This window comes from Hydra vulgaris, chromosome 02 (genome assembly GCF_038396675.1).
Source record: "Hydra vulgaris chromosome 02, alternate assembly HydraT2T_AEP".
NCBI lineage: Eukaryota > Metazoa > Cnidaria > Hydrozoa > Anthoathecata > Hydridae > Hydra > Hydra vulgaris.
This window is the reverse complement of record NC_088921.1, coordinates 66,777,501-66,800,031: the sequence shown is the minus strand read 5'-3', so window position 1 is coordinate 66,800,031 and position 22,531 is coordinate 66,777,501. Positions and strand designations below refer to the sequence as shown.

General features: G+C 30.6%; 2 protein-coding genes across 2 annotated transcripts in view; both read left to right on the top strand.

Moving 5' to 3' along the window:
• Window positions 1-22,531, top strand: part of LOC105848631 (kinesin-like protein KIF14) — a 110,746-nt gene that overhangs the window by 34,734 nt on the left and 53,481 nt on the right. The window contains exons 5-14 of the mRNA XM_065791748.1: window positions 9,582-9,721; window positions 9,939-10,077; window positions 14,525-14,671; window positions 14,790-14,908; window positions 14,989-15,087; window positions 15,210-15,283; window positions 15,442-15,571; window positions 15,768-15,831; window positions 16,021-16,126; window positions 16,266-16,347. Coding sequence (XP_065647820.1) covers window positions 9,582-9,721; window positions 9,939-10,077; window positions 14,525-14,671; window positions 14,790-14,908; window positions 14,989-15,087; window positions 15,210-15,283; window positions 15,442-15,571; window positions 15,768-15,831; window positions 16,021-16,126; window positions 16,266-16,347 — 1,100 coding nt within the window. The remainder of the gene's footprint in view (window positions 1-9,581; window positions 9,722-9,938; window positions 10,078-14,524; window positions 14,672-14,789; window positions 14,909-14,988; window positions 15,088-15,209; window positions 15,284-15,441; window positions 15,572-15,767; window positions 15,832-16,020; window positions 16,127-16,265; window positions 16,348-22,531) is intronic.
• LOC136076806 (uncharacterized) lies at window positions 10,929-12,107 on the top strand. Its single transcript, XM_065790257.1, has 3 exons — window positions 10,929-11,216; window positions 11,320-11,495; window positions 11,689-12,107. Exons 1-3 carry the CDS (start codon window positions 10,929-10,931, stop codon window positions 11,996-11,998), a joined length of 774 nt encoding a protein of 257 aa, XP_065646329.1. The 3' UTR covers window positions 11,999-12,107.

Below are 22,531 nucleotides of genomic sequence, written 5' to 3'. Positions count from 1 at the left end.
TCACAGCACTTTGAAAACATGGAAACAACATAATTTAAACATATGTACTTTCTATAAACACAATATATATTTAACCTTATATACACATTTAAACACATTTATAAAACAATTATACAACACATAATAACATATACAAAAACAATAAAAAAGCACTTAACATTATTATAAAAACACAATGATAAAAGAACTATAAAGCACATATTATCACAAACACATACTTATCAAAAAAGCATATATGCAAACAATAAACATGTGCAAACAAAAGTTTTAAAAATGACACAAGAAAATTTAAAAAGATTCAAAGTAAACAAAATATATATATGCAAACAAAACTCTTTGCCTTCTTTTTTTTTTCATAACCACTGTAATCCTCATAACAAAATTTAACCTTTACATACAATAACATGTGACATGCCATGTCAGTGTTGGCACAAAATTTTAATTTATTTTTCTAAATTTTTTAAAAAAGGACAAAAATAGTTAATAGCATCACAGAAATTTCAAAGTAGTAATAACCAATTTTATGGAAATAGCATTAATATAACTTTTTTGTTGCATAAAAAGTAATTAGGCCTCATCCATACCCCTATTTTCCTTCTAAAAAATAAAATAATAAAATTAAAACTGCTAAAAAAAAATAAAGCTAAAAGAAAAATTAAAACAAACAAAATATAAACGATTTAAAAAATTAATAGGAGTGATCCTTTCTACTTTATATCTAATAATAATGTATGTATAACTATTTTCTATTCTTACTTCAATTATAATATGATCTTAACAATGACTATTTATCTTAATATTATTCTTTATGTAATATTTCTAAACTAATAAATAGTAATTAAATTCCAAAAGGAAAAAAGTTTTAACTCGCTTAAGAGATCTTTCTCCAATGACCGCGTGCATTTTGAGAATACGCTCTTTCAAAGCCTAGTAACTAATGAAACGACATTAAATGTTTCTGTAGCAATTATATTATAGATAATAATATTATTTAATATTATTTACAGTTTCTTGACAAAAATATTTATATCAGTTACTACCAAAATCAAAATCAAAGTATTAATATGGCAACATATTTTACTGGTGATGGCCCTATTTGTTATTGCTATTATATAAATGGTCTATTCACAGAATTATCTCAGGCGTACACAGCATCTGGCTAGCGTCTTTTTATTGGTTCTTTGAAGAAAAACCTGAAAGCTGTACTTTTGCATAATGGAAATGTCAAGCCATCCATTCTTATTGCCACTTTGTGCATCTAAAAGAGACGTATGACAACATGGGCATACTACTTAAAGCAATAAAGTACGACTGTATTTGATTGCCTTAAGTAGTATATCAATATTAAGTCAATGGCACATCTGCCATTGATTGAATATAAGGAGATCTTAAAGGTATAGGTATATTAATGGGCATGCAAACAGATTTTATAAAGTATTGTTGTTTTATTTGCCTGTGGGACAGTCATGCTACAACAAAATATATTACAGCAAACATGAATGTGCTCTAAGGTCTACGTATGGAAAAAGCAGTGTCCAGTAAAAAACTTGCAGTGTCCAGTATGTCCGATATATTTGATCTGTAAAAGATCATCCTACCTGCTCTTCGCAATCCTAACAGTCTTATCACAGTGCACTGCAGAATAACATTTGACTAAGAAGTTCACTGCTCCTTCCTCACCAATGTCACTTATCTGGTCAGAGCCAGTATTGAACCGCAGACTTTTTGGTTCAGTACTCTAGCCAGTGTGCCATGGGTGCTTAATTAATTTTGTTAAAGCAATGGGTAAATTTGATTCTAAAGTGTTTCAATACCTTTTTTGCAAAATTTCCAAAACTTAGTGCACAAAATTGAAGGCGGGAATTTTTGTTGGGCCATAAATCTTCCGGGAGCATTTTTTGAATACTTAATTTAAAGGGCCCAGTCCACTGGAATTGGAAGCTTGGCAGGCTTTTAAATGGATATGTGCAAATTTCTGGGGAATAAAAAGTTCATGCATAAAAAGATTGAGTTGCAAAACTCATTGATGCTTATAAAGAAATGTATTGTTCAATGTCTTTAAAAATGCACTTCCTGCATTCACATCTAGAAAAACTTGGTGCAGTGAGTGTTGAGCAAGGGGAAGGCTTTCACCAAGACATTAGAGCTAGGGAAGTTTGTTATCATAGATATTATGAAAGATGGCTGACCATTGTTGGATGTTGTATCGTGATATTCCAGGCCAAAAGTTTAAATAGAACTCATACTCTTAACACTTTTAATAGTTTGTAATGTGTATACTCTTATTTTACAATTATATTAAAAGCTTTTTTTAATGTAAATTAGTTGTTTGCAAGTTGTTGCAGGTTGTGGGCCAAAAAACAATTGATTCCCACTATGTTGCTTGTTTTGCATCAACTTGTTTCTCACACAGCAACCTTGTTTGTTAATGGTTTGCGTTTTGGAGTTAAAGAGTTGAGAGATGGTTGTAACCACAATAAAGAGAACAAAAATTTTTTAAATGTATTTATTTAAAAAATGGCAAAAGTTGTTGGGGCCAAACGAAGATAATTTTATTTTAAAGTTTTTTATATCTAGTGTTTTTTATTACATAGAATATCTTTAGTAGTATTGGAAGGCAAATTTTAAAAGTTGTTGTTTGTCACCCCACCCTAATGTATATGTTACTTTACATCCTAATGTATGATGTATTTGTTACCTTTCCTAAATAAATGGTTTGCATAAAATGTGATTTATTGAACACTGCATTTTCATATAATTAAGTGCATTTTAATTATATACAAAAATGTAAATAATTAAAAAACTATATGTTAAGAACAAAATTGTAACCAGATTTGGATTCAGCATTGAGTATATTAAATACTTATGTAATATTTGTAACATTTTTTTGTAATTATATTTTACAAGTAATGACTCCTGCAAAAACAGGTTAAAAAATTACAAAGAAAAATTTAATTAGTACGCAGCTGTTGTTTATACTCTAAACATGTGAATCATTGAATATTAAGAAAAGCCTATTTTTGTTTGTGATGATAAAAAAAAATTAAATTTTGTTAACCTGTATTATCAGATCATCATCTTTTCTTGATGTACCACATTATTCAAGCTTTTGGAGAAAACTAACATTTCAGACGTTATCAAAAGTCTTTGATATGACAGTAGCTTTTACTTCACCGCTTCCATCAAATGCACAATAGAACCTCTCTTTTATAATGGTTAGCAAGTTAGCTATAGAATGAGAAGACCAAAATCTTTATTGATAGTCAGAGAGTAAACTTATCCTTTTACAATTTAAGTAAAGTCAAGCTTAACTTAAAACCATTAAGAAAGAATAAATGTTTTCGTGCCTGCAGGAATATATGAGATTATAAAGAAGGCACATTTTTTAGAATCAACAATATTGACTTAAGGATAAATAGAGGGGTTGGTTAAAATGATCAAAAAAAAAAAAAAAAGAAAAGAGTGTGGTCTTAAAAATAGAAAAGAGTGCAGTTAACAAAAGAAAATTGTTTGAGTAAAGTGATGCAAAGTACCTAAAAAAAATAGTCAGAGGATTCAAAATGTTGATATGTAAATATATGCACTTTTTATTTATTCGCCAGATTTGGTATGTAAGTTGATATATAGATATATGCCCTTTTTATTTATTAGCCAGATTTGATACGTAAGTTGATATGTAAATATATGCCCTTTTTATATATTAGACAGATTTGATATGTAAGTTGATATGTAAATATATACTCAGCCCAAGCATATGATTACTAGAGTTTCTGCAAATGGAACGGCAAAAGTCACCAGCACTAAAATCCAGAGAAGAAACAGTCAAAATTAGTCTCAATAAATGCAAATAGGTCTGGTGAAGTTTACAAAAGGTAAGAATTCAACAGATGTTAAGTTATTTCAAAGGCCACAAATATTTGTAAAGGATAGCTTTAAATGATTTGGTGGTTTTTTTGTATTTTTAGACACTTTATTTATGCTTTTATTAATTAGAAAACTAAATGCTAAAATCATAGATAGTGTAAGCATTAAGCCTAAGCTTTAATTGCCTTAATCTTGATAATCAATCCAAAGTTGTGGTAATCAGCTCCTTATGTTACCTCAAAAATTACCAAGAGCTCTAATTAAGACACCAATACACAATATGACACTGATAATACTCTAAATCTACTACATCTAACTGATATTTCACAGTTAGATGTGATAGATTTAGACTCTTTGAAAGTGATAGATTTAGACTCTTTGAATGCTATCATAGAGTTTGGGAAGCTGTACTACAAACCAGCCTCAGAAGCATTAAACTGAGTTTTAGAGCTGTAACCTTATTAGGAGATAAAAGAAAGAATTACATAACCACTACCAAGGAGGCACAAGCCAAAAACCAAAAGTTTAGTCAAGCATCATCCTAAGACAGGAACAGTATAATACTGATTTTAATCTATAGCAGCCTAAAAGAAGGAGTGTGAGGTTGTTCTTGTCTGGAAATGTAAATCCTAGGAAGATCCATGTCATAAGCATTTTGTACTGGATAACATGTTAACGATAACAGGGTGGTCATAATAGTCCTAGTCCTGATCTGACCTAAATTTACTAAAACAAACTACTGGAACAAGTTACTTAAACAAATTGCATGAATTAATTACTAGAACAGGTGAAAACATGTTTACTATCAAATTGTTAAACTATTATCAAAATATGAACCTATATATATAAGGGCTCAAACAAGAGTGTGGGCTCAAGAAAGAGCTAAAGCTCTCACATGAGCCCACGCTCTCCCCATTTCTGCGGTTTTCTGTAGTTTACACAAGTTGTAAACCACAGAACCCCACATTTCCCTCCCCCCCTTCCCCCGTTTATTCAGCAGACAAAAGTACATATGCAGAGGGGTTCCGTGAGTACGTATGCCATAAAACAGTGGTTTTATGGCATACGTACTCACGGATGCCCCCTAACATTTTCTACTGAAATTGGTGAGCCATACAAGTTGCTCATCTGAAAGCTATTGAGCTGTCGGTTTAAATAAGTTATTTATCTCTGACAACGTTTTAAAACGCAATACAAATATATTGTATCTTAAATACTGCAATTTATTTATTGCAATAATTATTAGTTAGTTTAAAATTGATTACTTTAAAACATAACAAGTTTATGTAAAACTTACACATAAAAATTTATTAAATGATAAAAATTTTATTATAAAGTTAGACGAACAAAAATATGAAAAAAGTTTAAAAAAATGTTTAAGTACTAAGTTTAATGTTTAAGATAATTTAAACCTTCAAGGGATCAAGAAAAATGTCTCGACTTGTGGAAAATAGAATTGGCTTTAGTCAACAAATGTTAGGCTAAAGGATTCCAATTAAGTCTAACTTTGGCTGATATGAGGTATTAGTTCGAGTTGAGGCAATTTTTCTTTATTCAATGTAAAGTATAAACACCAACACTTTTATACTAACAAGTATAAAAATAGAAAAAAATGTTGCCGTAATAGTAGTTATGTATTGTTGTGTGTACAATAGATTTGAAGTTATCTATTGGTAGGGTTGGCAAAAACCTGGCCCAGTGGAGATTTTTGGGAAATTTTGGGTTTTATTTGGTTAATTTGGGTTTTTTTTGGGTAGATTTGGTTTTTTTTGGGGGTTTATTTTTATTTCATATCTGTTGAATTTTTTGTTTTTTTGTTTGATGATATTAAAAATAAGTATAGTTTTCTACTTTAACTTTGTTAAAAATATATTTTATTTAATGTTATTTAATAATTTATAACAAGAATTTTACAAATTTTTTTGAAAAAGATTTTTAAACATAATTTAAAATTGTAATAGAAAATTTTTTTTTTACGATAAACCTATATGTACTGATTTATTTTAGATTTAAAAGTAATATTTTTTATAATTAAAAATGTCAATGAGAAATATGAAAAAAAAAAAAATATGAAAAAGACTGGAGAATGGGAGGAAGTAACTGAAGTTTCAATTAAACTTCAAATTTGAACTTGAAATTCACACAAACTTTATTCTCCTCGCAGTGGCCTTGTTCATTAAGGTTTGTGTTTTGGAGTTAAAGAGTTAAGAGAGGGTTGTAACCACAATAAGATAGCCTTCTCGACTATAGTGGCCTTCTCCCCCTTAATTTTTATTCAAATAATTTTACAGATCTCAATCTGTAAAAATATTTGAATAAAAATTGTGATAATTTATTTCTAAATAATGATTCAAATATTAGTAAATCTGCTCTGAAAGCTATTATTATAACTGATTGATAGCTGAAATGATGTTTTATTGTTGGTTATAAGAGTTAATAATAATAGTTAATAAATAATCTAGTTAATGATATAATAGTTTTAACATTAATGTTGGTTATAATAGTTCATAAAATTTTAAAACTCAGATTGCCTTAGTTTTATTGGGTTTTTTTAGGCTAATCTTTGGGCGGTTTTTTTAATGCCAATCCTGTCTATTGTACACACAACGGTCTATTCTATTCAGATTTGAATACAATGAAAAAATATAAAAAGTTTTAGGCTACTGTTATATTTATGTTTTATATGGAATTACATCCAAAAAAAAATTTAATCAATTTGTTTTGATTTCTTAATTTCTCATACAAAAAGCTTGCGTTAACCAAAAAAAATTGCTGAAAGGGGACAAAAAAGTTGTTTGACTTAACAAAGTTCGAGTTATCTGAGGTTTCACTTAACCAGATATTTTTAATAGTAATCAATTACACAATTTCAAGGGACCAAATGAAACAATTCAAGATAGCAAAAGTTTGAGTTAACTGATATTTGACTTTCCGGGAATTAAATGTATTTTAAATAAAATATAAAAACTTCCCCTGAAATATATTAATAATATTATTGACAGTTATCAATTAAAAAGTCATTTTGTCTATTTAAAAAGTTAGTAGAGGAAAGTGGAGACCATTTGAAAAGTTTTGTCATAAAAGTTTAATACTATTAAAAAAAATTTAATTTAGATTTATAGTATAAAAAATAAAAAATAAATATATATATACAGTATCGGACAAAACGAGTGCAACCAAATAATGCTAATTTAGTTTCTTTATATAAAAGTGCTACATTTTTTCAATTTAGAGAAATAACTATGTAACTGTTTAGAGACAAAGTTCTTCAAGTTTTATTCATCACAAACTTCATTATTTGTACACGAAAATTAATAAATTAATCAAAAGTATTAAAAAAAGTTGATTTCCTTCTGGACAAAACAAGTGCAACTCGACAAAATGTTGACCAAGCTGTATTTCGCTATCCATATTTTGTGACGAATCCTTTGTTGTCCATCACAGCCTTGCATCTTCGAGGCCTAGATTCGATCAGGTGGTCAATGAAACTTTGTGGAATCGCTGCCCAGGCTTTTTGGATTTGTTCAAACAGTTGATCCTTATTACGAACACCTTCACGATTAATTCTGGGGTTGACGATCTCCCACAGGTTCTCGATATGGTTAAGATCCGGAGATTGAGGCGGCCAATCCATCACCGATAGGTGGTTGTCTTGAAACCACTGCTTGACTACTTTTGCAGTGTGTTTCGGATCGTTGTCTTGCTGAAAAACCCATTTTATTGGCATATTCCATTCAGCATGAGGTAACATAACATCTTTCAGGATATTTTTATACATGAAACGGTCCATTATTCCATCGTTTCGATGTATTGGACCTAGACTGTTAGCAGAAAAATACCCCCAGACCATTACATTGCCTCCACCATGCTTCACAGTCTTATGGCATTAACGTAAATCGAGGCGTTTTCCGGCCGGTCGACGTACACGGCAAATGCCATCGCTCCCAATGATGTTGAACTTCGATTCATCACTGAACCGGACAGCTCGCCATTTCTGCACATTCCAATCAATATGAGATGTAGCAAACAGGAGTCTTTTCTTCTGGTTTTTTAGTGAAATCAGCGGTTTCTTTGCAGGACGTTGAGAAAACAATCCAACTTCAACAGCACGTCGTCTGATTGTTCGGTCCAATACAGGCAGCTCTAATTGCTTTTGTATCTCGACTGATGATATCCAGGGATCTTTCTTGACGGATCTGACGATCATAGAATCCTCTCTAGAAGTGGTGGAATGCGGTCTTCCACCTTTGTTATCTGCTGCCAACTTCCTCGTAGAACGATATTTGGAACATAGTCTTGATACGGTCCATTTTTTCACACGATATTTATCACAAATACTTTTTTGTGACATTCCACTTACGTAATCGCCAATAATTTTCTTTCTTAGTTCCAATCCAAGACTGTAGGGAGACATTATTGCACTGGAGGTCATAAAAATAATATAAATAAATAATCACGCTTCTCAAGGCTTACCGTGTTGCATTTACCTTGTGATGATACAATAATGCTCTGTGGAACACAACGTCTTGGTTGGATGTGGACTGTATTGATGTAATGAAACACTTGTTGTATTTCACTTCTTGTATTGATGTTCTTTGATAAAACACTTTGATAAAACTCACTTCGATAAACTGTCTTGATAATACTGACTGATTGACTTCCATATACTGACTGAATTACATGCTGATTTACATGTCTCTTATATAGTAAAATGAACCTGTGTAAACCTGTTCTGGAAGATTCTAGATGCTTCTTTTCGATGCTTCTGGACGCTTCTGGATGCGTCTGAATGCTTCTAAATGTTTCTGGATATTTCTGGATGCTACTGGATGCTTCCAGATGCTTCTTCTGGAAACTTCTGGAAGCTTCTGCATGCTTCTTGAAACTTCTGGATACTTCCTTTAATTATTAAAAAACTTCCGTGACGTTGACACGGACCAGACTTAAAAAAATGAAACAAACCAAAAAAGTTGCACTTGTTTTGTCCACTGCAAAATGGCACTTATCAACGAAATTCTGCCTGTGTGCTGTCACCTGTCAGCTGATTGCTCCTGTCATGGCATGCTATGACTCCAGACTCCTGAACTGTTTGCTGTGGTAGTATAGTTCGTTTCGTTTTTAAGACATGTAAAATTAGGAAAACTTTTTAGCATTGTTCGATGTTGGTTACAAATGTTTTGTCCAATACTGTGTATATATATATATATATATATATATATATATATATATATATATATATATATATATATATATATATATATATATATGTATGTATATATATTTATGAAGATTGCTTTGAATGAAACAAGTTGGAAAATAATTTTTTTTATAATTTTAACACTAATCATTTGGAATTTTCTCCCATCTTTATGTTTTCCTGACTCATACGATAGTTTTTTTTCAATCAGATTCTTGCTCTTTATCTCTTTTATTTATTTTCGTATGTTTCATATCTAATTGAATATCTAAATGAGTTTTTTAAAAGTATTTTGAGTTTTGTCTTTAAAGAACAAATCTGCAGCCATATTTATAGTTTCTTCATGTGGAAAATTCGTAAGCTTACAGTATCATAGTAACCTTTTAGTTTGACTGTTATATCAACTTTTTTATTTCTTCAACATAATTTTTTATAATATAATTACATAATCTTGCTTATGTTTGCCTTGTTTTTATATTATAAATTAATAGATTATACCTTCAACATAAATATATTTTAGAAAAAGTATTCTGCACAAATCAGTTTTTTTGAGATATACAATGAGAAGATCTTTGACTTGCTCTCAGTGAATGATACTAAGTCTCGTTTATGTGTTCGAGAACATCCAGACTATGGTCCTTATGTTCAAGGTTTGGCATTGTAGGTCATTCCCTCTTTTTTTTTTTAATGTTGTGTTTTATTGTTTAACTTATTTTTATTGGTAAAAATAATGACTTTATTTAGCAATAATTAGTTGACTTTTGATATTGGTTTAGAATATTTGTATATATACATTTTATTTGTATATATACATATTATTTGTATATATACATGTTATTTGTATATATGCATGTGAAGAAATTGTTTATTATTATAGGCATAATGTTGGATCTCATATGGATATAGTTGATTGGTTAGAAGTGGGAAACAAAAATCGAGCCACTGCTTCAACTGGAATGAATGATAAAAGCAGTCGATCTCATTCTGTGTTTACAATTCTTTTATCTCAAGTTAAAGCAAGTTGTTTTTTCTTAAATGTTACTCTAATTTTTTAAGAATGTTTATTTAAGATCTTTTGAATAAAATTTTTTTGTCCAATAAAATCTTGCTAAAAAAACTCCCTAAAATATTAAGGTTTAGTAAAAAGCTATACAACTTAATTTAATTTTTATTATTAATGTAAATTTTTATTAAATTATTAAATAACTTCTTTGTACCCAAAAAGCATAATTTAGTGATATATTCAAGGTAATAAATTGGTTTATTGCATAATCACTTGGTTTATTGCATAATCATTAGGGTGTCCCAAAAACACACTTTTTTTAAAATTTCAATGTGCTCTCAACTGATCCCCATTGTATAGGTCCTAAATAGCTACCAAAATCTTTTTTTTAATTTTTTAATGACTAGAAGTGATAGATGTAAATTCTGAGTTTTACGGTTTTGTACACTTACGTGTATTTACTAAAAAACAGCGCTATCTAGTATTTCAATATGTTTTAATATGATGTAATAATTAGTACACAAATAATTCCCATAGGATATTATTAAAGAATAGGATCATTCCCTATGAACATTGTTAGAGATTGATATTTTTCCCTCTGGACAATATTATTAGTTCGTATAATTCCCCATGGATTGGTTCACAAATAACTCCATTTAGAAATTTTTTTTGAAGGAAAAAATTTCTAAATGGAATTATTTGTGCACAAAGAAATTCTTGTGTAAACAGTTATAAAAGCCGTAACGGTAAACTTAGATAAAATATTATACGAGAGGGAATAACGACTTCATAGATTTTTGATGCAAGTGTAACATTTAGTATAAATTTAGTTAAAAAACTGATTATTTCGAAATTCATATAAAAATGGGTAGAACAGCTAAAAAAAAGAAGATGATAGGACAGAATAAGATAAAACGGAAAAATACAGAAAGGTTGAGGTATATTTACCTATTGAAGTACCCACTGAGGGAGTTACCTCAGAGACAGCTTCCATCTAATGGTGATATTCTTAGATACTATCAATTTATCCTTTGCGAGTCACAAGTTAAATACAAACCCACTTCTACTAATGTTGGTTGCAAATTGAAATCGAAATCCAAGGATCTTGTTTGTGAAAATGGTGTTTGTACAGATCCTGATAGTTCTCGCTTGGTATCTAGGATTAAAAAAATTTGGGATAATGCTGGGTTTGGCAAGAAATTTGTGATTTGTGGGTACAAAGACTAAAATTATTAAACTTAATTTAAAATACAAGAAATTGATTAAATTGTCTTCTCTAAACTGGAACAACAGTCTTGATAAGCAATCAAAGTTAGAGAAAGATTTTCTCACAGAATCCTATCAGCTTTTTGACATCTCGACTAAGAATTTTAAAAAAGATATTCTTGCTGATAGATTGAGAACAGATGATGCCAAGCTGGAAGATATAAAGTAAGTTCATTAAATAACACTTTTTTTAGTAGTGAGATTTTTTTTCCAATTAAAAGTAACTTAAGTAATAGCATATTATTTCCTTTAAAATATTTACGTTTAACTCTTTACATGGTTTGGTCATCTTCCAAGAAAAACTAGAACAATTATTAATTTATTTATAAATGGCTTAATAGATTTAAATATTTCTTAGTTTTTATGAAGACCAGAAGTTACATAGGAAAGGATATATGGAAACAAAAGTCGATGAAGACTACAGTAGAAGAGTACTGGATGCAAACAGGAGAAATAACAAGCTAGATAAGTTGAGAGAGAAAGAATTAGAGAGACAGAAAAACTTAAAAGATATCAATGATGTTTTGTTGTCACATGACTCCATGACAGAAGAGATTCAATTCAGCAGTGAGGAAGAAAAGTCAAACGAGGACTGTGAAATCAGTGAGGAAGATGATTTCCTGGGTAACTGTCGGAAACGCAGGTATAGTATTATTTTAATAACATAGTTGTAATTTTCACAAGCTAAAGCTGTTTTATTGAAAAGTATATAATTATAAATAGGTAGAAAAATATTATAAAATGATACCTAGGTACAATTCTGGAGATACGATAAATCTAGCAGTTAATGTTGAAAAGCTCATAGAATGTACTGCTGTTCCAGCAACAAGGTTCAATGTTGGTGTACCACCTCATCTGGAAATTTTAAGTGAAGTATTTAAAGCTGGAGGTATAGAAATTAATGATATACCGCTTTCAAGAAGCACACTTCATAGAAAAAAGTTCAAATATGTAGAACATGAAGGAGACTCGGAGTGGATTTCAATATCTAATCATCTTAAAGGTTGACGGCTTATTCTTCATTTTGATACCAAACTGTTGGAACAAATTACCACTGGGCTTAACATTATCCAAAAAATTGAGCGACTTGCAGTCTCAGTGAGTTCCCCGGATGACGATACCATGGAAGACCATCTTTTAGGTGTTGTTCAATGTCCCTCTTCAAAGGGAGTTGACCAAGCAGAACTAATGCACAATCTTTTAGAATATTACGGATGTACAGAGCAGATCATTGGTATATGCTGTGATACAACTGCAAGCAATACAGGCGGAGTAAATGGAGCAGTCCAAATTCAGATATTTTATACAGATATTTTGAAATACAGATATTTTGAAATTACCAATTTTGTAGATAATGTGTAGGAGACACATATATGAAGTACATGTATCTCACTATATGGCTGCCCTTACTGGTGAGAAAACTAAAGGTCCAAGAAGAGCTCTTTATGTCAAGCTAAAGAACAAGTAGCCTGAAATCTGTGAGAAAGTGAATGAAGTGAAAAATTTATGTAAATTGGACTGGCAAAGAGATGATCTGAAGATTGGCTCTGTTCTTCGCACTGTTGCAGAGGAAGCTAAGACATTTTTGACTAATGCAACTACTGATATAGCGTTTTCAAGGAATGATTATGGTATAGTTTGTAAGCTTGCCTCCTTCTTCCTTGGAGTGGAAGTACAAGATTTTAAGTTCCATCAACCTGAGGCAAAGTTTTTAGCAGCCATGAGGCAAGGTTTTTAGCAGATGCGATCTACATCCTGACTCTTTATATGACTAAAGATATCAGTAATATCTTGACAGAAAAAGAAGTGCTGCAGTTGAAGGATGCAAGTTTGTTCATTGCAATTTGCTATGTTCCATGGTTTTTAAAAAGTTTTTTAGGATTTCTGGCTCCCTACAATGATTTGAAAGCTATCCAGACAGCCTATGCATTGAGAAAAGTTAGTAAGAATATTGGAAATGCTTTGCTTCTCAGCATGGGACACCATACGTTGTACTTAACTCCGCAACTCTGTGTTTTGTCCTTTGGGGATAAAGAAGTTCCTTCTGAAACAAAGCTAAGAATGCTGTTAGCTCTGATTGAGTTTGAAGAGCCAAATGAATTTCAGCGTTGTAAACCATCAAATGTACAAATTGAAGAGACCACAGAGCTACCTGAGTTGATTTCCGAGCAAAGCTACCTTCTCTTCAAACATTTTAAAATATCAAGAGCAAGTATAAAATAATGGCTTAATAATAGTCTTAATACTATAGATGTTTTTAACCATCCTCAGTTGCTAGATTTTATTGCATGGATCAAAAATATATCTGTTGTAAATGATGGTGCAGAAAGAAACATTAAGCTCATTAAAGATTTTCTTTCAGCTACTAGAGATGAAGATCACCTTCAAAATTACTTTTTGTAGTTAAAAAGTCTAGAAAAAACTTGACTAAGACTATGACTAAAAAGGAGCTTGGGAACTGTTCAAAAAGTTGCATTTTTTGAGAAATGTTTCACCGCAATAAAATCTCAAATTTGCTAATAAATATTAGTTTTCATGTATTTTTTTTTTGTATTTTTATATTTATAAATATAATCTATCAAGTTAAATAGTAGAAAACAATTGGAAATGATTTATACGCATCTAATTGTTTTGTTTTAATTTTCTAAAATGTGTTTTCTATTAATGTTAAGCTAGCTTAACATTAAAACAGTAAAACTCAGATTTTACATCTAGCACTTCCTGTCAAAATAAAACGGTCAAATTTTTTTTAGTACTTATTTAGGTCACATAGAATGGGAATCAGTAGAGAGCTTTTTTTTTTTTTTTTTTTGAAAACCCTAATAATCATCAATATATTTTATACAAATAAAGTTAAATCCATAAAAAGAAGTTTTATTTTAAAATATCTATACAATTAAACTCTTTCAAAGATGTCAACATTTAAAATATATATATATATATATATATATATATATATATCAGCCCTCGGAATTAGGGTCAGCATTCGGCAATGCTGACCTAACTGCCAATCTAACAGTGTTTGAGGTCGCCAAAAAATTGCTGACCTCATTTCTATGTTTTATAGTAAGACCTTTTATGAAATTTTTTTGCCGACCTCTAAAAGATTGAGGTTGGCAAATTATTGGCGACCCCATTTTTCCTAATTCCAAGGGATGATATATATATATATATATATAAAATTTTATATGCAGACTGAAAAATTTGAAGGCACTGAAACACAACTACAAAGATCAAGTAAAGTCAATCTGATAGATTTAGCTGGTAGTGAGCGCGTAACAAAGGTTTTAGATACAGATGCAGTAAGAAACTGTTTAGAGCTTGCTTCTGCTAGAATGAAGGTCAAGTTTAATCTATGTAAAGTTGTATTTAAAAATGTTTAAAAAATAATTTTGAATTTTTTGAAAAGGTTATTAAAAAGAAGTATTAAAAAGGTAATAATGATTTATAATAATTTAGGAAGGTAGCTGTATAAACAAGTCTTTGCACACACTAGGAAAAGTGATATCTCTTCTCTCTGAAGTCAGTTCGAGAAAAAAAACAACATTTATTCCATACAGGGACTCAGTTTTAACCTGGTAAATTTATTTTTAACAAATGTTCTGCACCTTTTTTAAAAAAAACAGTTTTGATCATTATAGTTTTAATTATAATTTAGGCTGCTGAAAGAAAGTCTTGGAGGCAATGCTAAGACCACAATGCTTGCTACAATCGCCCCTTCACAAGTTTATGCTTCTGAAACATTAAATACGTTAAGATATCTTTTCACAAGTGTTCTAAACGTTCCTTGAATAATATAATTGTTAATCGAATTTTTTTTTGATTTTTAATATTTAAAATGTGTGAAAATTTTGATAAAGTTCTTTAATGCTTTGAAACGTATGCTCAACAAGCCAGATGTATTATTAATAAAGCAAAAATTAATGAAGACAGAACATCCCAACTTATAAGAGGTTGCAAAACATCAAAATTTGTTTATAGAATTATGATATTAGTTATGAAAAATATATGACAAATATAATAATTATTTTAAAAAATAATAGAAAAAGGTATGTAATAAAATATAAAAAAATTATATTATTATGTAAAACAATAGTTATATTTTTTTTAGAGATGATGGCTGAAATTAAACATTTAAAGGCTTATCAAAGAAGGTCAGGCTGTAACAGTCTGGAAAAAGAAGTTACAGAATTACGACAGAAACTTATGGATGCTCAAAAAGAATTAGCTACAACTGCTCAGTATGTTTCCGAATTATAATACCCCATTTTAAATTGAATGACGTTTTTTCTCTCTTTAATTTTGTCAGTGTTTTTTTTGGAGTAGATAGATGGGAGGGAGAGGGGAGTTTTTGGTTGTGGAAGCATTTTTTGTTACTATTTTTTTATTCTTTGATAATTTTGTAATTTTAAAAATAGTATATATTTTTAAATGTAGAAGTTGGCAAGAAGATGTTGCAAAGTCTAATGTTCTACAAAAAAGAGCTGCAAAAAGTTTAAGAGTAAATGTTATCAATTGTTATTTAAATACATATTATATTTGCTGTATAAATGTATTAAATAAATATAAAATGTGTGTATAAAGTTTTATTAAATATATATATTAAGTTTTATTAATATATATAACGAATATATGTATAACTTAAGTAGAGATGTTTATTGAAAAAAAAATTTTAATTTTAAAATTAAAGCAATCTGGTGTTGCATTTGGTAAATTTGAAAACCAGCGACCAAGTTTAGTTAATTTGAATGAAGATCCTCAGTTAGCTGAAATACTTCTTTACTTATTAAAAGATGGTAACATTAATCTGAATAGTTTTTTTTTAATTCATGTAACATTCATATATGACCATTTTCTCCATTTATTAAAAATTTTAAAAAGAGTTCTTAATTAAAGAAAAGTTACAAGCTTTTAATAATTTTTTTTTATATTTAGGGGAAACTTTAGTTGGTCGAAGCAAATCTATGGAGGAAGGAAACATTATATTGAATGGAAATTTAGTTTCTGATGTTCATTGGTATAGCACATACATAGTTTTTTTTGTGGGTGTTTTGCAATGACTTATTTTATACACATTAAAAGAAACAAAAAAAAATAGATTTATCTTTTTTTCAAAAGGATAAAAATTAAAACCATTACAGCATTATTACATTGAAACAAGTTGAGTGTCAAAATTTTGACTTATGATGCTAAAATTATAGTACTAGCTTCAAACAGAGCTGTACTGTAACTTTTTGGGGCCCTTCAAAAAAAATTTTTAAACTTTATTGAATTCATTTTTATTGGGTTTTATTTCTAAAAAAAATTGTGCAAAGAAATTATAAATTAGTTTTCCTAGCCATTTTGCTTGCAAATTCATCAATTATATCATTGTAATTAATTGTTCTGGTGGTTGCATTTTCTATCGACAGTATTGCTAATCCTGAAATCTTTCCTGTAACATTGTAGAAATAATTTTTATTAATTTCAGATTTTATAAATGATTGTTTACACTTGTTACAATTGTTTAAATTGTTTGATATAAGATGCATACATTTAGATATATTTCTTCCAAATTCCTTTCTAAAATGAATTCCAATTTCTCTATAGTAGTGCTAGTTTCTTATAAATAAGTTTCATACTAGCAAATTGTGTTTTTAATATTTGGCGCCCCTTAAATATCGGGGGCCCAGTGCAGTTGCACTTATTGCACTTGCGAAAGTACTGCTCTGCCTTCAAATAAATTTGAAAGGAAAAATAGATACTAGAGATTCAGTACCAACAAACTAGACTTTTTAGCTAAGGCTGAGGGCAAGTTTTATCAACTTACTTCCATTGTGGAAGATTTTTAACATTCACAATGCTAAAAAAAATGACATTGGAAGATGTTAGCGTCTCTTGTGCCATCTGCTATAATTCATTCTTCTGTTACTCGTCATTCAATTAAGTCTCATTCTTTTACTGTGACTGTAAATATTCTTATTCGTCTAGTTTTTTTCCTCAAACATCACTTCTTTGGAATTCGCTCCCTTCATCTTATTTTCCTGATTCATATATTTTGCAATCTTTTAAGTTGTCTGTTAATCGTTGTCTTGGACTATAAATTTCATCTTTTCTCTTCCAGTAACTTCCAACTCTAATAGCGGTTGCTTGTAGCCTTGTTGGAAATGAAGATGTTTAAAAAAAAGCTTGATTTTGGATATAAGTTTTTTTTTTTATCTTTTTCATTATTTCTTAAGCCCTGGTATAAAGTTTGCTCATCTCATTATTTAAAAAAAGAACCAGTGTTTCAACTGTTTTAGCATTCTTTCTCAGGTGTGTGTCACTAGCATACAAAAGCTCACTTGAATTAGAAGCTGAAAAAGTTGTAATTTTTTATTTGTATTTGCTAATGTATGTCTGTCAAATTATTTACTTTACTTTTCCTTTATTGATGTAAATAAAATCTTTTTCCAGCCATGCAGAACTTTTCTTAATAAACAATTCATTAGAACAATTACTTTTGAGGCCATCTTTTATTATATGCAGAAATAAATTTTCTAAATTGACTTTCAAACTTTTTGGAAATTTTGATTAATTTTGATTAAAATTGACTTGTTCTTTAATAAATTTATATATGTGTATACTGTCTTTCTTATGTAGTGACTGTCTGTTGAGTTTAATAAATTGAGGAATTCCACTTCTTGTGACTAAAAAAATAATAAAAATCTATCTAAAATAAGTTATATGTATATTTTTTGTTAATTCACCTCTCCTAGGCCGAGAAGGCTACTACAGACAAGGAGGCTACTTAATTGTGGTTTTAACCCTCTCTCAACTCTATAACTCCGAAACACGAATCTTGATGAACAAGGTTGCTGTGCGGAGAAACAAGTTGAGCTCAGTACTACCAGGGAATTGTGGGAATCGAACTCGGAACCTCTCGCTTATGAAGCAAGTGCTCTACACTACCGTATTTCTCGCATATATATATAATATATAAGTAAACATCATGTTTTTTATTAAAAAAAATTTATTTATAATACCAGAAAAAGTTTAAAATATTGAAATTTTTTTTTTTAATTGAAAAATTGCCTGCCTAAACCAAACGCCTCAGTTAATGTAGCAGCACTCCTTGCATATTTTACCTATTTTCAGCCTATGTAACAGCACTCCTCATATGTTCTATCTATTTGTCAGTCAATGTAGCAGCATCCCTCACATGTTCTACCTATTTTTCAGTAAATGTAGCAACACTCCTTGCGTGTTCTACCTATTTGTCAGTTGATGTATGTAGGCAGTAAGAAATTAAAAATAAAAACCAATATTTGGTGAAGATTCGGTATTTGGCCTATTCAGCTACTTTTTTAGTACTATTTGGCTAAATATTGCAAATACAAAATACCAGATTGTAACAAAAAAAGAATCTTTTGTTTATTATGTAAGACTATACTTTTTTTAATTAAAAAATAATTAGTTATTTGATATTTCAAATCTATAGGTGGTAATATAATACAACATTTTCACCTGGCACTACTAGACACCTGTAATGGTTCATTAGTGTTAAGCAGCCTTTTACTTAGAAGGATTAACCTTTCACTGAGAAAGACTGTGGTGTGTGTCACACATCACAATCCTTTTCAGAGAATTTAAAATTTTAATTGTTTTCTTCATTATGTTTTAATTAATCCCATGAAATTAGTTTTAGAATTGTCATTCCCATTAAAGTTAAACCATGCTTTAAATTCAGATTGTAGTAAAGATATCATTTTTAACAAATTTGAAATTAATATAATGCACCTTGATGAGCATTGCGCAGTTAATATTCAATGAGCAGGTCAGAACCCTCAAGAGAATTTCAAATAGTGTCACAGATTATTATATATATGCATATATATATATATATATATATATATATTTTTTTTTAAACATCTTTGCTTCCAACAAGGCTGCAAGCAGCCACTAATTAAAGTTGGAAGTTACTGTAAGAGAAAAGATGAAGATTGTAGAGCAAGATAACGATTGACGGATGACTTAAAAGATTGCAAATTATATGAATCAGGAAAGCAAGATGAAGGAAGCGAATTCCAAAGAACTGATGTTCGAGGAAAAAAACTAGACGAATAAGCATTTTTGGAGCACTTAGGAACAGTCACAGAAAAAGGATGACACTTAATTGAATGACGAGTAACACGAGAATGAATTTTAGTAGATGGCACAAGAGACGCTAGCTCTTTAGAGCACTGCCCATTATAGTATTTGTAGAAAAGAGAAAGAGAAGCAACATTACGACAATGTGATAGTGGTTGGAGGTTGGCTGCAAGAGCAGGTCCAACTATGTTTACAATGCGTTTTTGCACCTTGTCTAAAAGAGAAAGGGCATCATTAGACGATCCGCCCCAGATATGGCAACAGTATTCCATACAAGGCCGGATTTGAGATTTATAGAGATAGAGAATAGAATCCAGAGTAAGAAAGTGGTGAGCTCGATAAAGAGATGCAACCTTAGCAGATGCTAATTTTGCAACCGATTTGATATATGGTTTCCATGAAAGATTGGAAGTAAGAGTTAATCTTAGAAGATGAAGAGTAGGTGACTCATCGAGTACATCACCGTTCATAAATATAGGAAGATCTAAATTATTGCGATAACGATTGGCTGAAAAAAATTGAGTTTTATCTGAATTAAAGTTCACCAGCCACTGTGAGCCCCATGCTGTAGCAGAAGTGAGATCCTTTTCAAGCTCAAATGCCCCTTCCAAGCAATCAGAGGGTGTTGGTTTCTTATCACGACAAGAATAAATGGTAGTATCATCAGCAAACAATGCCACCTTAGATGTGAGAATATCTGGAAAATCGTTAATGTAAATTAAAAAGAGTATAGGGCCAAGGATAGAACCTTGAGGAACCCCTGAAGTTACAGAATAAGAAGAAGAGTGTTGTCCATCGAGGACAACTTTTATGCTATGATTGGAAAGGAAGGATTCAATGATCTTAAAGATGTTGCCGGATACACCATAAGAAGAAAGCTTATGTAGAAGACCAGCATGCCAAACTTTATCAAACGCTTTTGAAATGTCAAGAGCGATGGAAAACAAGACTCTGATAAGCACTTGTTGAATAGTTTTGAGAGTATAGACGACAGCTCCGGAGAACACTTCTGCAAGACAATAACAGGTATGTTGTCTGGGCCACAAGCTGTAGAAGAGTCTAGGCAGGAAATCACTTTAGATACAGATGCTGGAGTGATATGAATGTCAAGCAATGGATCAACCTGTTTGTTGGCAATATTAGGTAGAACGCAATTAGTGGAATCAAGAGATGATATTTATGAAAAGTTTTTAGCAAACAGTTCAGCTTTGTCTTTAGGTGAGGTGACAAAGTCTGAACCATACAAGAGAGGTGGAATTAAAGATTTGCCCTTATTATTGATATTATTAAAGATTCTCCAGAAGTCACGAGAGCCTAATTTTTGAGATGAGATACGAGATTTCATGACCTGAGAATAGCGGGTTTTGGCGTTAGACAAAACCTTTTTACAGTTGTTTCTTGCAGTAATAAACAGACGTCTGTTTTCTGGAGAATTGTTTTGCTGATAAATATGGAAGTATCGGTTTCGATTGGCAATTGCAGCAGCACAGTGTGAGGAAAACCATGGAGGAGAGTGAGGCTTGACCTGGAATCGTCGAGAGGGAATAAAAGATTCCATGCCAGCCTGAATCCACGAAGTTATGTAAGAAGCACATTTGTCGACAGGAAGTTGAAAGATTTCTACCCAAGGGCCATCACGAAAAAAATCACGGAAAGAATCCCAGTCAGCTTTACTGTAGTTGTAAGAGGTTCGATAATAGGGGGATTCAGGTGATGAAGAAGAATGAGTTATTAGTTTTAGAGAGATCAAACTGTGATCAGAAGCACCTAAGGGTGAATGTGGAGAAACTGAGCACTGACTAGGATTAGAAACAAGACATAAGTCGAGTAGAGAAGGTAAATGATTAGGGTTGTCAGGAAAGCGAGTTGGAAAGTTGACTATTTGAATTAGGGATTGAGAAAGGCAAAAGTTGTGGGCTTTAATGCCTGCAGAGTCACTGACACTAGAGTCAAGCCATTCAGAGTGGTGAGCATTTATATATTTATATATATATATATATGTATATATTTATATATATATATATATGTATGTATATATATATATATATATTTTTATATATATATATATTTCATTACTTTAGTTGTCCTCAAGCTTGCCCTTTTTTCTTTATGACAATAGTAATTACTTTCCAAAATTTGAATCAAATTGGGTGATATTTAGGGGTTGCCATATTTTGTCACATTTTGGAATGAGGTTAAAAAAGTTAAAATAAAATTTATTTTTTTAATTATTTATTATCAACTACTTATTATTGTGGTGGATTGTGGATGCTTAATGTTAAACAAACAATAATATAGTACTGTACTACTATGTAATTACACTAGGCAATAATAGATCAATCATTTTCATTATTCAACAGTCATCTTTATCAGGGTAGACTTTGATGCAACTAGAAATTCCTTCCGGTGAAGATCAATTAATTGAAGAATAAACTGCTTTTGGTTTTCATCTTTCATAACGCTTTTGTTGAAGGATGTTATAAGTGATATGCCTCGTTCCACGCAATCGTTGACGACCTTCATTTGACGAACCTTGTGCTTCATTTCAAGATATGTTGAATCCATTTCCCACTCTGAAGATTCTTTCATTAAAAATGATTCAGCTTTTTCTTTGCCATTCTTTAAAATTAGATCAAAAAGTTCTGCGGTGCGTTGTGTAACGAAGGAAGACAATGTACTGTGACAATTGAATGTGGCAGCATCAAGTCTTTTGAGAGATTTCTGTTTTGGCTGTTGTTTCAGGTTGTTTGCCATGTCTCTCTTGGTGTTGTTGTCAACACGGGAATCAAAGAAAGCCAATCCTATTAGATGTTCAGAAAAATACCACAGATGGCGATGAAAAGCTTTTGCTGCATTAATTGCAATTGTACAATTTGGATATTCTTGAGTTCGTTGAAAAAGCTTGGCATTATTGAATGGTGCTCGTTCAGCTAACAGAGCTTCATTCCAAAACTGTCTGTATATAAAAGCCAGAAAAAGACTTATGTCTGTTGTTCCTTTCTTATCCTTTGCAGTAATAGCAAATTGATCCTGAAACAAATATATCTTTATACAATATATAGCTTTTGCCATCCAATGTGCATTGTGTGTTG